The sequence below is a fragment of the Rhea americana genome, unplaced genomic scaffold, assembly GCF_003343005.1.
Source record: "Rhea americana isolate MKP2758 unplaced genomic scaffold, rheAme1 scaffold_91, whole genome shotgun sequence".
Taxonomy (NCBI): Eukaryota; Metazoa; Chordata; class Aves; order Rheiformes; family Rheidae; genus Rhea; species Rhea americana.
Genome location: NW_028187100.1, coordinates 3,494,711 through 3,510,236, shown reverse-complemented (window position 1 = coordinate 3,510,236; position 15,526 = coordinate 3,494,711). Strand labels below are relative to the sequence as shown.

General features: G+C 37.1%; 1 protein-coding gene across 5 annotated transcripts in view; it reads right to left on the bottom strand.

The window, feature by feature from the left end:
* Positions 1–15,526, bottom strand: part of FBLN1 (fibulin 1) — a 79,570-nt gene that overhangs the window by 36,683 nt on the left and 27,361 nt on the right. For 3 of the 5 annotated variants that reach the window (XM_085324453.1, XM_085324450.1, XM_085324452.1), the window contains exons 4-14: positions 14,561–14,735; positions 12,146–12,205; positions 9,796–9,897; positions 8,382–8,519; positions 6,516–6,653; positions 4,039–4,182; positions 2,995–3,123; positions 2,397–2,522; positions 1,696–1,815; positions 769–900; positions 75–198 (exon numbers count right to left, since the gene is read on the bottom strand). In XM_085324453.1, coding sequence (XP_085180579.1) covers positions 75–198; positions 769–900; positions 1,696–1,815; positions 2,397–2,522; positions 2,995–3,123; positions 4,039–4,182; positions 6,516–6,653; positions 8,382–8,519; positions 9,796–9,897; positions 12,146–12,205; positions 14,561–14,735 — 1,388 coding nt within the window. The remainder of the gene's footprint in view (positions 1–74; positions 199–768; positions 901–1,695; positions 1,816–2,396; positions 2,523–2,994; positions 3,124–4,038; positions 4,183–6,515; positions 6,654–8,381; positions 8,520–9,795; positions 9,898–12,145; positions 12,206–14,560; positions 14,736–15,526) is intronic. The other 2 variants (XM_085324454.1, XM_085324451.1) reach the window with 1 other exon arrangement.

Here is a 15,526-nt window from a genome sequence, read left to right as displayed (position 1 = left end):
AACACACTCATCAATATCTGCCAAATGGAAAAAAAAAAAAAAAAAAGAAAAAAAAAAAAAAGAAAAGTACTTACGTATCTCCTGATTTCCGGTAATTTTCTGGGCATTCCAAAGATAGACAGCGAAAGCCCCCCTGGATGTTAAAGCAGGTCTCGTTGAATGAACAGTTGTGGGTTTCTGCAACACACTCATCAATATCTGCCAAATGGAAAAAATGAGTGTATTAAATGCATGCACATTCCTCTCTCTGCATGTGCCAGGAGATGAAGCTATCATGTTAGGCACTACATGATACAGAGAGCAATTAAATGTTGTTACAAGATGGGGAGGAAATGAGGAAAAAAAAGAAAAAATAGAAGAAAATTAGGCCAATAAGAAGGCTAGCGAGGTAAGAATAGGAAAAGGAAGAGCAGCAGTGCCACTGAGTGGATAAGACCTAAATATTTGCTGAAATGGCTATAAGGTGATCATATTTCCTTTTAATGGTTAAACTAACCCATAGCATTTCACAGCAGGAATCTTCATCTTCACTGAGTTCATTAGAATTCTTTAAATATGTTATGCAAAGAGTATTCTTTGTTGCATTCTATAAGTTATAAGATAATTTCACACAGAATCCTGTTTATTTATTATAGAACTTTCTTTTAATTCAAGATGATGTTTACTTCTTTAATGATGCAAAAAGACACATTTTAAAACATAAAATATAATTAGAAATTTTCAAAAGTCTACAGTCTAGTTAAGTGTCCCTACAGATATCAAACTTGCCTTGACAGTTGCGTGCATTAGGTGCCAACCTGTAACCAGTGGAAGGACAAGTACATTGAAAGCTCCCAGGAATATTAATACATCGAAAGGAACAGATATGCCCTCCAGTAGGTAAAGCACATTCATCAATATCTGCAAAAAGAAAACATCAGTGATTGCTATGTGTTCATGAAATTAAACCAAGTCAACATCTATGGTTCCCACTGTGAGATTCAAATGCAACTTGGGGATGCTATCTACTGAGTAAGGAAAAAGATCATCAGACAGAGGTGACTCTAGTCTAAACAAATGGAGGAATAAATGGAGGCATGGGGAAAATTGAAAACAATGCAAAGTGCCAGGAGTCAAAGTTTGATTTTGTTTTATAAATTGACAATGAAAAACACTTTATAGTGGCACATATCCTTATAATTTACAAGGGGGAGGGAGAAGAATCCTGTTTTTAAAACAAGGAAATTGACAGGAGATGTTTTGCCCAAGGACAGGTATTAAGTCCAAGAGACCTTAGTCCAAATTTAACATGTTGCTCATGTAGTGTCTTGCCCACTGACATCCTTCTGGCATTCAAGCAAAGCCTACTTACATGGTAACACTTGGTGCTCTTTATATACCTGGTAACAATATGTGTTACATATGTAATAACATAGGTTTGTATCTTCACATGCTGAAACCCTGTTAGTTCTTTGGAAAAAAAAATGCGGTAAGTTACAAAAGTGCACCAAGCTACAGCTCAGTGTAATCAGTAAAACCCACACAATGCAAGCAGAGGTATTTCTAGAAATAGGACATGGATGTGAGGTCTCCATTAAGTACAGTTTCTTAGTTTAACAGAAAACTATCGAAGAGGATCAAATGCAACAATTACAGGATAGTGTGAATAAGAAATACTCATTCATCTCCTATCTGAAAAGGAGGCATCATTCTTACCTTCACATGAAATCCCATCTATGTCACTAAGTTGAAAACCACGGCGGCAGTAACACTGATAGGAGCCATACACATTGGCACACTCTTGACTGCAAGGGCTGCTCTCGCACTCATTTAAATCTGAAATGCAAATTAATTTATCTGAAATCCAAATTTCTTGCTATATTCATCATTCCTCAGGTCTCCTATGTGACTCAGTTTTAACAGGTCTGAGACAAAAGCTTGGAAAATAATGTTTTTAATGAAGAAGAAGATGGTGTATGCGTCACTGCATAGGATGGAAGTAATGGTCCTTGGGTGTGTTATTCTCAGTAGAGGCTGGCATTGCAGGTTAATCTACAATGTGCTATTATTTCCCACCACTCTTCAAGGTGTAGTGTGGTTTGGAATAAGTCATTAGGACCACATCTGTATTTCTGTATCTGGATATCAGCAAGGCTGGTCTTGAAGGTCTTGAATCTGATCGAGTCAGATCACCCTTCAAAATGAAGTAAACCTCTAGGCAGTCCAGCCAAAGAAGGCCCATAAAGTGGCAGCATGGCCTACAACAGCACTGATTAATCATAACAGCATTCATGTAATCAAATGGACCACACTGAGTCAATTTCTTAAGCCATTCCAGAGTAATTTTAGGAGCTAAAAACACAAGAAGAGCAAAGTAGGGACCAGCTGTATGTGACCTGCACATATGACACCCTCACCTTCACATGACCTGCCATCAGCTGAAAGTTTGAATCCCATGGTACAAGTGCAGTAATAGGAACCAGGAGTATTCTCACACTTGTGAGCACAAAGTCGGCCTGGATAGCGTCTGCATTCATTGATATCTGAAAGGATAAATATATACAGAGATCTATGCACTGGCTGCCTTCTCTGCAGTAGTATTCTAGATAAGAATAATTCAATTTTTATTTTCCAGATCTAAATTTTATACTTCAGAAGGCAGGACTTACTCAAAATGCTTATTTAGAAGCATCCCGGTGCAGAATTGAATTAGACATATACAGAAGAAAGTTGCTTTGATCTTTCAAAGGAATGTTTTGCTATAGGTGCATATAAAAGTATCACAGAAAACAATTACATGCTGTCTCATAATCTCACCTGTTAACAGGATAACAGATAACATGTTGACAATACTAATACAGCTGCCTTTGAAGTATCAGCATCTCTTTAATATGGCATTAGATTTATACAAATCATATAGTAGTCAATTTTATATTCAGGTGAAAGAAGTTATGCAGATAGCAATAGCATTCTTTATACCAGATCATTTTTTAAAAGTCAATAGGTGTAACTTACCAATACAAGTTCTACTGATGACATCAAAAGAATAGCCAGCTTTGCACTCACAGCGGTAATTGCCTGGGGCATTTATGCAAACATGTCCTTCTCCACATGGCTGACTAGAGGATGAGCACTCATCCACATCTAAAAAGAAGACAGAAGTGATTGAAAGTACACTTATGAGTACGCAAGCTGAGAGAAAAGCAACATGCAAACTCTTAGCTCAGTTGCATTTTTTTTTTTGCCTCTTCTATCTGTGAAATAAAAATATAAATTCTAATTGTCTGACAAGTCATGGACTTTCTTCAGCAGTAGTAGTAAAGAGTTTGGAAACAGAAAGAAAGATTTTGATCTAGTTCCCAGCTTCAATAAGGTCAGAATCACAAGTCTAAACTATTTTTATTGAAACAGGTATTTTTTAGATGTCCTGTTAATGTTGATGGATGTGGGAGGGAAAAGAAATTAGGAAATCAGACAGTCTTTGGAGGAAATCTAGTACAAAAATATTTTATTATGCACATAATAGTCGTGGAACAGATCTATAGCTAGGGTAAGATGTTGGAGGCATACAGTCAGCAGAGTTATGATAACTTTGTAAACACAAAACTGACCAAAGCTATCTAACAAAACCCTGCAAATACATGCAAAAATACCTCCCTTTGCAAAAGTCACCTCAGCTGAAGGCTAGCCCAAGGCATATATGACCTTCAGCCTTACTTGAATGGCTTGTGTGAGGTGGCAGGTGGGCCTTGTGTTGAACCTCTGTACTGGGGAGATTTTAAATCACATAGCATTGTTCCAATATATTAATATAATCACAGATAATGCCATTTGGGGGGATGATTATCAGTTCTCCTTTTATCAGAATACAGGGTTTTGTGAATTACTTGAAGAACCGAGAAGTGATCCTTGTCATTCTTTACTTGCTGGGACCAGTACAAAGGATCAAGAATTGATGAATATGAAAAACTATGACAAAGTGCATGAGCTGGTTAAGATAAACAACAGTTGTGATTCATTTTCATTTTCATTTAACTTTTCTTCAAAATTATTACTTACCTACGCATCTTGTTCCATCTTCATTGAGATGATAACCTCGACCACAACTGGGTGAGATTCTCTGGCAAGTGTATGAGCCATCAGTGTTAATACACATCTGCCCAGCTGGACATGGCATGTTGGTGCTCAGGCATTCGTTGATATCTGCAAGAGCATAAAGAAATTCAGTTTGATTATCTATTGTCTGCAGATGCTTAAGGGGAGATGCTTTCCTTGCATCCTTCAATATTTGGAAAACTGGGAGAACACAAACATTTGTGTCATTAGCTTCACCAATATTGTGCTCCCAGGGTGAAGATCTGCAGATGAGTGAAAGACCAGATCTCACTGAAAAGCAGGGGAAATTAGGTATGGAATTTGTATTTTTGTTTAAAAGCCTTTGAATGTTCCCCCCAAATGTACAAAGAGGCGATCAAGAATTCAGTTTATCATCTTAAGCAGCTATCCTGAAGTCCATAGGCTGTCGGTCACAGTGAATGAGCTATTCTGTAGCAAATGCTTGTAGACATAATAGGTGACTCCATTGTCACAGACAGACAAACTGGTGCTCACAGCTATTCACAGTGAATACCTTACCTTATCTCATGACAGACTGTCCATGTAAATATACAAAAAAGTGAATATTTGATTTATGTTTTTGCAAACTAAACATCTCTATCATCCATGAAAACGGATCTCTTTTTTCATAGGCTGGACATTGTATCGCATTGTGACACATATATCCTTTGCCTGGAAAGAACCTATTCAAAGTAAAACCCCAGAAAAAGTAATGAGATGTGACTAAACTATCTTTGAGTATGATTCTGCTGCAGTGCAACCAGCCAAGAAGACAAGGAGCTCACTTTTATTCAAAGGCAGCATGTGTAGATCAGTTTAGGGATAAAGAGTTTTCCTGAGACCTACAGGAGGTAATGAGAGAGCCTTCACTACCTGGAAACGTTAACGTAACTACAACCTGAGAGCTTGTAGAAATAGCATTGTTTGCATGTGTACCAGCCTGCATCTCATAATCTTCAGCAAAGTCCAGCCTCATGTGAGTACTTCTTATTTCACTGGAACATGACCATCATTTTACATAGTAATACTATTTACTGTTGAAGAAGCAGCACTTTCTGTCTGGTATGGTATTAAGCAAAGTATCCAGCTTACAAAATGATTGCCATCTGAAGACAGGGAAGGTGACATAGCATACTATCAAATCTTTAGCCAGGCCTAGCCCAGCTCACTATAGAGTGTAAAGTTTTCAGTTTATGAAATCACTGGAAAGACAAGAGAGTTTTCACACTCCCCCCATGCCCCCTCAAGATCACATTCAGCAGCATTTGATTTACAGTTTGTAAAACCAGCCAATTAAATTGTTTTGGTAATTATTCTGAGCAAATTCACTTTAGGGGCCATAACAACTGCTGCTGCAAATTGGTGTCACTTCACTGATGTCAGTGCAGACAGGCTGATTTGTGAYAGCTGAAGACGTGGCCCTAGGTATGTCAGAAGTAAGTCTTCAAAGAGTTTGTTGTGCACAAGCACTGTGCTCCCTTCATTTACAGAATGCAATTTTGTTTTCTGTCTCAGTGTTTTAGTGTCGGATTTCAGCAATATAGGGTATGATATGGTCAGGAGAATGAGAGGTTGACAATATGTTAGAATTGGCAGTTTCTGCTGCTCAGCCAGTTCCACAAGTCCAAAACATGCTATGCTGCTGGGGAAATCTAAAGCTAAGTTGAGACTTGAAACTACTGCTCAAGGGAATAACTGATAGATTTGTAGATCACATTAGACAATTCCATTCAAAGTCTGCTGAAAACCAGCAATTCTAACATATTTATATAAAGGTTTTAACTCTGTTTTATGGGAGCCTCACAATAACTTGACAAKTCTTGGAAACGAGGCATTAATTCAACAGATTCTAATCAGTCTTTAACATAAAACTCCTCTCCGCATAGTGTATTATAATTGGCCTACCATTCTCATACATAGTAAGATTCTTCATAAACTATAACTAAAGAGGATAGGTTTAGAAAGTTCTATATATCTGTACAACCACTTCATACAATTATCAGCAAACTGTGTTATGGAGGATATCATAAATTACAGCTTTCTATACTGAATTTTAGCTAAAACCATTTGGATAGAAGGAGAGGAAATATCACTATTTTTTAAAAAACAAATTCTATTTCAGAAGTACAAAATCCCCAAAGACTTAAGGAAAATGTTCAAACACAACTAACTGATGTAGGTGCCCAAATCTCGTTAAAAATACAAACTCAGTATTTAAGTATTTTATTTAAACATTTTATTATTCTATAAATCTTTACGTGTGGGACCAACACTGCCTTTAAGGGAGTAGATAAAAGACATACCCAAGCAATGTATACATGCATAAAGAAGGACCTGAGAAGCTCAGAACTCACCCACTGAAACTATAACTTATTTCACAGACAACTCTAAGTATTCACTGAGATAAGAGCATGTCTTACCGATACAGTTGCCTAGCGCATCTTGTATAAACCCATTCATGCACTGTAGCTTGGGTCGGCAACGGAAAGATCCTGGAGTATTCTGACAGATAAAATCGGGGGGGCAGTTATGAGTACCAGTCTCACATTCGTCAATATCTGGTACATCACAAAAAAAAATTGTTAGCAGGAGTTTGACAGAAGCGTTTTCATCGTATTTAAAACATAAGACAGTTAAAAATATCAGACAGATTAATCCTTAGTCTACCCTTCATGCAATTCAGCGCAGCAATCCAGGATCAATCTGACCTACTGCCTCAGACAAAATCTCATTAAAAACAGGCAGACTGTGTTTTCTTTATTATTCTTTATTAACATTATAAATGTTTGAGCCTGTGCATTTACAATACTATTGCATATTTAGTTCTCACAATTAAATGATTCAAGAAGACTACAGCACACCTGAAGCAATATGTTCAGCACTGTGCTTATACAGGGCTTAGCTTTGAAGACAGTAAGACTTAATTATATATTCAAGATCATTTTGTAATTTAACCTTAGATCCTGTAGGCATCATTCATTTATTTGTAAGTGAATGAAATGGCCTGGATTCTCATTCATATTAAGGTCTCCTTGCATTATTCTGCTTTAAAACACACAGAAATACGATTTTTGCTCACTTTAATACTCCTCTCCAGTTCAGTATAGACAATAAATATTTGTGAGTAAACATCATTCAGACTAAGCAGACAATGGCTAAACAGGTTCCATTCAGGAATGTAACCTTGTCTTACATAAAAACTAAAATTTCATGTTTGCCACCTTGCCATGTAATGAGATGACATCTCCTGAAGCTATTAAAATGGAGAAACTTTCTAGTAATAGGATACCTCAGCTTTCCCATCTATGAGATGAATATAATAGTAGTTATAAATGCATCTCTCCAGAGCTTTGTGAAAACAAAATAATGATTCTGAAGACCTCTGAAAGTTTAGGATGGGTCAATACTGAACTGGATTAAGAGCAGTAGCATTCCATATGTTGTTCAATTCCGTAACAAGACAACTATATTCTATGTCATTTTACAGAGCATTTAAAAACATTTATGAAAACTATGCATTTCTACTTTCATCATTATTAACATATCATTAATAATTAACAGCATTATGATATCTTATCCAGATAAGTAATCTCTAACATTAATGGCATGCATAATTTAATTGCTGCATTCTCTTTTTTCCACCAGAGACAGACTGTTAATACTTGCTAGTAAGCTCTTTGGCGGCCTTAAACTGATATCATTCAAGACAGCAGAAGCTTTATTTCAAAAGAATTAAAGTTAGACCATAATACTTTGAAAAAAATAGTTTTTATGTTCTCTGGGTTTGTTTCAGAGTTTGCTGCGGGGAAACAGAGTTCCAATCTATTCTATGTATATCTGATCAGTTCCTATAATAAAAATTTATGCAGAATTTTAGCTGAATTCATTTACTCAGTTGAGTGACATTACAGTGGATCAAGCAGGTATAAAGACAATTCTAAGCTTTGTGGGACATTTTTTTTTTCCAGTGGAAATCACTTACAAATTAAATGGTGTCTACTGCTAATTTTTATCTGTGCAAAGGTAGCACAACACAACTTGCCAATGTAAAATAACTGTAGTTATCACTCRTGGAAGTCTCAGTAGTAGTCCAAGCACAGCCTGATCTGGTATCTGCTAGGTGAAAGGTTGAAAAGTACTGTCCCAGAAGAACTAGCACTGTCTGCACGTCTATACACAACTACAAATTACACATGTATTACCCAAAATGTGAAAGAACAGGACACAATGATGTACTTAGTCTTTTATATATGTCTGGAGAGCTAGTTAGTTTGCCCAGGATGTACCTTTGCAACGACTGTCATCAGTTAGCTCATAACCAGTTCCACAGCTTGTGTCACGTTGACAGCGAAAGGATCCTAACGTATTGATACAAGTTTGTCCAATCCCACAGCTGTGTGCTCCAGTGATACATTCATTAATATCTAGGGAGAAAAAATTGAGGGAAAAATAAAAAGAAACTAAATAAGAAACAAAATTCCTGGGACAAGATGAGATCAAAAGGGAGGCTGTGGGCACACCACACCGTTAGCCAGTCATTACTTTGAGCACCTGGATACAAAGAACACTGTGGATTTCATCTCACACTCACACACCCAAAGCATCGTTGGTTAGTCATTTCTTTCTCAAAGTGTTGGCCAAGAGGGAAGTTGTATGAGGGGAGAGCAAAGGGCCAATACCTCTAAATCTCTGAGTGAGTCCCATAGCACACGATTAGAGTGTTTTTATGAACAAGGCAAACTTTCAGAAATTCTTCCCTTGCTTTAGTTTGCCCTCACGTATCACTTTGGGATTCCKTGAGCCACAGGTTGCAACCTCCTGCTTTCTAGCTACTGATAGAAATTTCATAATATTTTTCACTTTCTTTTCGAATCCATCAAAATATTTGGCATCCACAATACTGTAAGGCAGTGAGTTTTCATTTAATTCTGTGTCACATGAAAAAGTTCTTCTTTTTTTTGTTTAACATTTGGTTAGTGTTAATCTGACCAATCATCAATACCTATATCTTCAAATTTTTAACCAGAGCTACTTACCTAGACCCCCTTTTCAGTCAATGAAAGAGGCACTCCTAAGGAGTAACACTTCTCATCCTAGAACTGACACTGAAAATAGGTGAGACGAACTGTGCCCTGGAAGTGCCTATTTCTCTCAATTAGCAACAGAAGGCGCMTCGGCTGACTAGCTCAGACACAGAGGTCCACATCATACATGCCTAAAGTTAAGAATGATGTGTCCTRTTCTTGCACTTGATGTCCCTTTAGTTCTTGTTCTGGAAGAAACTGAATAATTCTTGCCTCTTGACTATTTCTATGCCACTCATGATACCCCAGACTTTTATCCTATCTGTCAGTTGTTTTCTTATCAAGCTGAAGAATCCTRCTCTACTCCATCCTTCTTACCACTTCCTATCTACTACTATAAAATAAAACAGGTATTTTGCTGTTTTTACTCACGACAATACACTCAAAATCTCCTGCCTTTTCACTCTAAATCCTCTTGCTGTTCTACTGATCTACTTTTTTAGCTCTACTTTCCCACTACTGTCATTCCAATACTGTTTAAATGAACTTTTCACAGTCTCATCTCCTATCCCAGCTGATATATTTGTCTCTCTTCTGTCTGTATCTTTTCTAATCTATCCTTGCTCCTTTAAAATAAAGATGCTGATGATCAAGGAAGTGATTTTATTTCTTTTACCTTCACAGTTGACACCATCCGGTTGAAGCTGATACCCAACAAAGCAGGAGCAGACATAACTGGATCCTGTGTCTCTACACTGCTGAGAGCAGGGACCACCACCTAGTTGGGTATTTTAAGAAGTGTTATAAGATTAAGAGGCTCCTCACAGAAACTGAAACAAACCAATGATTTGCACAGTACTATATAATTGATTTAGAAAAGTAAATAACTACACACACACACACAAGTACACAAAAGAAAGCTAACCACTGAAAGATGTGTTTGTATTTATTGCAGTCTTTTAGCACAAAAAGCAAATACAAGGAGGAAGTGAATTAGAGTCATTCATAACCTATCATTGTCAGAAGCTGAAAAGAAAATGCTGCTGAGCTCAGAGAGCTCCTTAGATTTTGGCTGGCAAATTATGACTCCACATGTTGACTACTGTATAGTAAAGAAGATAAGATGATTAATTGTAAGTTAACCAAGCATTTTCACTATTAATTTCTTTATTATCTACGCTTTATTATTAGCCCATCATTATTAGAATCATAGTCCTGAATTAGCTGTAGAAAGGGTTCTTTCCTATCCTGCAGGCAGGAAACATGAAAGGGATGGGGAGGGTTTTGTGGGTGATGAAAGGGCTAGAGAACACAAAGGAATCAACTCTTACAGCTGGGATGCTAAGGACATAGTGACGCGTATGCAGGGGTCAAAAAAGGACATGGAAGCTGGGGTTATTTTGGCAGAAAGAAAGAGAGGACGCTAGATGAATTTTACACAAAGTTAGGCTCYTCATGAAGGAAGCTTAGTTTCTTCTTACTTTCTTCCATTCAAAAATAAACTATCATTAAAAATGTTTAATAATCTTAAAATAGAGAAAGAGTTATATACTTCTAACTATTCATTATAAGAATATTGATATTCTTAGTAAAATCAGAATATTGATCTCTATCTTCCTTTTGCTCAGGAGGACAGCTGGCTAGACATTAATCAAAAGATTGGACAGGACAAGCACTGTTAATGTGTGCAGATGCAGCTATGAAATCTAAAACTCAACAGCGAAGAAAATCATTTTTAAAACCAAACAATTTCTAATGAAGACAAAAACATAACAGCCCCACAGAAAATCAGGTCTTGTGACACAGTATTGGCAAAGGCTATGTTCCTTGTATAAGAAGAAACCACAGCCCTGTGGCTGGGATAGCCTTGTGGCTGAGATAGCTACCACCTTCAGAGCCTCTGTTAACAATGTGAACTGCTGTCAGCCACAGCAAAACCCATAGTGGAGGCATTCTGGAAGAACAGCAAAATTTATTTCCTCATCTGCCATGAAAGTGCTCCCTAACTGTTGGAAATTCCACTGCCTAGGAAGTTTAAGCTTCCTCTGGTGAAGATTGGAAATTCACAAGTAATTTTAGCATGCAGAGATTATCAGAAAATATACCGCAGATAGAAACTCTAGTTTTGAATTCATCACACCAATCCGTCTCTTGCCAGCAACGAAATAACTGACAAATGCAATGACTGATTACATACAGAAATAATGCTAGGAAAATATATAACACATTTTTTATGTTGTCTCTTGTAATTAGCAGCTGGAGACAAGGAGGAGAGCCAGCATTGGCTTTGAGTAGCTAATRACCTAGCAGACATTTCTAACCTCTAGAGTGTAATAGCTATACAACACGCAGCACAGTAAATCATCTCTCAACTGGAATATAAGTTTATTAAATTGATTTTATCCTAAATACATTGCTTAGTTCTGAATTGCTTGTAGAAAATAATAAATCACTGCTGTTTAAGTTTCTAAGTGTGTAAATCACACATGACAAGCAGTAAATCAGACTTCTTAGCAGAATACTATCCCAACAATACATTCTTCCCAGAAGACAGAACAGGCTGACTAATCACAACTAACTTTTCTGCCTTTTCTTTAAGTGGTGCCTCTCAAAAGGAAAAAAGTCTCATTTCAAATCCAACCACTCTGATCATCCCAAGTGGATAAGAATGCACATATTTATATATTAATCATAATGTTCTGAAGAATCCAAAATACCTGATTGGTCCAATGGGTAACATTTCTGAGGTCTTATCAACTAGAGATTAAATAAAAGTTAAATGTACAATCTAAACTTCAGTTGGGTAAGGTGAATTCCACCATAGGAGAAAATGTCTTCCTTGTATTTAAGAATTATTAAGGCAACACCTAACGGCCTAGTATTTCTTAGAAGGACCTATTCTATTTATTTTTACCCATTGCTCGCCTAGGCAGAAGATTTTGACTAATATCTAGGTCTAAACTTGCTAACTTTTATTGGAGGGAATCAAAAAAGAGCTGACTAATCGGACTAGTCACCTGGCTTACCTCTGCAGCCATCATGCAGATAAGGATCTTCTTGGTCTAGTTCCTCCTTTGAAATTTCAACTAAAGAGAGGAGAGAGAGGCATTAGCAGAGAAAGTACTTTTCCTCTTGCAGTGAAAGACTGCCTGCTTTGGAAGGGATCCAGATCAGTGCTTTGGATAAAATAGGACAAAATTAAAGAGCATTATTTACATATTTTACAGGTATTTCATTCTTAAATTTGACATKCAAATATACATGCCCATAAGATATTTTCCATCTGACTGATTCACTATGAAAGCCATATGGACTGAAATCTTCAAATGCAGGTTCTTAACTTTAGGCTTTTAACCAGAGCTTCACCTGATTTTCATAAGCCTTGCTGTTGAGACACGCTTGGCTTCCACTAAGTTTCTATCAGCTTGCRATACCACAGTTTAATGAAAATCAGATTAACTTCAGTTATTTATTTAGACTTCACTCCAAAAATGAACTCCACACCCAACTTTTGGGCATCTTTCAAATGTGCTTCAGATACCTCAACTCAAGACAGGTTTTATCAACAGTACCTGTGCTATATGCATGTGCCTTGAGAGTCCTTTCTTTCCATATGGAGGGCATAAAAGGACAGAATACACTACCTGAATCCATTATTGCCCAAAGAACTAGCCAATGTACTAGCTCCCATCTCCACCACTTTGAACTCAGGGGAAATGTTAGGTTGGTAGTAAGGTGTGTAAAATAACAACCTCAAAATACTCTGGTTATTGAATAGGAAGCTTAGTCTATTTCAGTGTTCATCCACAGGCCCATTCAACCAACAGTCACTTACAAGCAAGCAGTACATTACGGATGCACAAGCAAGTTTGTGAGCAGTGTTACAAAGCTGATTTGTACACTGATAGCCTCAAGCCACAAGGGTATATTTTGGTCATAGTGAAAACTGTTTGCCCAAGTCTAGTCCGATTTTTGTATGTATGTCTCCACTTTGGGGATATAGTATCAGAGGTTCCTCTTTACTTAACTAAGAAAGCATCATACAGGGAGTCAGTCTGCCTCATCCAATGAAGCTGAATGCCCTGTATGCCTTACTATAGTGTGACAAACATGAGGTGCTAGCATAAGAAGATACTTTACAAAATGGAGACAGATCTCCCRTTCATGACTTGGAAAGGTGTCTACTCACATAGCTTGCTCTGCCTTTCTACAGGTAATTTGTACTGCTGCTAGACATATTYGATACATGTTCAATCACCTGATTATTTCTTAGCTTAGTGATGAGAATATTTTCCTGACTGGCTTGTTGACATATAATCCATCTTTGCATTAATGTTATTATTTGTGCCACTTATTCACAGAGGTAAGTGGGAAAATACTGTATGCTGTGCTCATAATTCTGGATTTTCAGATACTGATACATTTCTCATGTCATCCAGATACTTTGAGTCCGCAGATTCTTGGTATTAGCATCCTGCTCTAGGTGCAAGATATCGATCACTACAGACATTTCAAGCAGAGCAAACTGAAAAGGGGAATTCTCCTGCAGAGACAGGGGTACATGGAAGAATTTGGTAGGGGATTTCTAAATGTTACTTTTTAGGTGTGTACACTAACACAAACCAGGTTTCAAAACCCTGGAACCAATCTGCTATGCACTGGCTCAAGCAGATCAACACAAGCTTGGGTTTAAGTAGTTGAATAGCTAATTAAGTAGTTGATTAGGATGATGCCTCCCAAATTTGTCACTGGTGATCTTTGAGCCAGCATCCATGTTGCTCATGTAAGAGGCAATACTCTACAGCAGGATTTTCCAGCACTCTCAGTTCTGACTGCTAAGTACTACGGTACTGAGCACTGATGAGAGAGGCAAAAACCTCAGGTCTGTAAARGTCAGTGTGTCCTATGTATGGAGGAAGGTGTTAGAAGCCTGCCATCTACATTCCCTTCTCATCTGATAATGTAGAGAGAATTACAAATACCATGTTTCCCAGCCATGCAGTTCTCCCAGACAGTACTGGCATTTCAAATGCACCCAGTTTTTGTGCATTTCTCTCTCGAACAAAAGGCAACATTCGAATTCTTTTCAGCTAGCAGAGGCCAAGGGGGTTTAAAATCCAATTAAAAGAATCAGTTGTTGATGTTATTGTTAATTAAGAATCTTTCAGGGGTAAAACACTATTAAAAATTGGTAGKGGGGAACTGAGTGGCCAATAACTAGCTCTTTCAATATCTCATGGTACATAACATTTCAGCCTCCACTAGCCTAAAGAATAAGCTCCAATAAATATGCATCACTACAAGAATGATTGTTTGGACAATTACTCAAAGAAGATCTCAAGTTATAGGAATTGCAATAGAAATCATGCAATGTGCAGGTACTCCTTGTACCTTGTATCATTTTTTTGTCTCAGACTGCTACAATTTGCAATACAATATACCTTGTTCCTTTTTAGGAGCATCATCAATGATAGACACATCAGTGCCTTCTTGACCCTTCACACAGCAAGCTCTGAAAACAATTCCACACTGGTATCCTATCTTCAGGTTTGGTTCACAGCTCTGTCCTTGAACTTGAGCAGTCTTTCCCAGTAAACAACAGTAACAACATTTCTGCTGGAAAGGCNAAAAAAAAAAAAAAAAAAAAAAAAAAAAAAAAAAAAAAAAAAAAAAAAAAAAAGAAAAAGAAAAGAAAAAAAGAAAAAAAGAAAGAAAAAAAGTGAAACCCTAGCCCCGAACAAATCAATGCAAATACTGCCAGTAGCATCAATATTAAGAAACTGATGGGACAGTTCCTCACTACCTAATTTTTTTACTTGATTCTCCAACTACATCTATTTGGTGGCACATACTCTGACTTCATCACTAATGTATCTGGGATAGCCCCATCTTTTCTGCATGACTTTAAAAATAAAACTTCATGATCTCTTCCAAAAATTGCAATATTTCTGAGTATTTATTCTGTCTAGCATACACTATTTTCTTGAGGCAATTTTCTAAAAGTTTTTGACATTTGTCTATAATTTTGGTGGATTTCCAGTTTTCACAACCATAAATTAGAAGAAAAAAAAGCTTGCATATTTTTGATAACCAAATCTTATTTAAGTTACYGAATACAGCTGATGCCTTGCCAAATTGTGACATTTTGTACTGTGAGGCATAGGAATTGACTCCCTTATATTTCCTTGTCTTGTCATACAGTGCTGAAAYTGGGAGTTACAGAGGTTCTCTGAGCTTTTTGTAAAGAATGATCATTCATCTTGCCATCCCTGAAGTGCTGAATAACAGTTTGCTCTTTATCTCATCCAGGTTGAGCCAGCACTTGAAAGCTGTCTCCAGCTAATATAAATCTTCAAGTATAGAGCTTGCTATGTCTGTGAGAAACTATGTCTTCATTTGACATAACT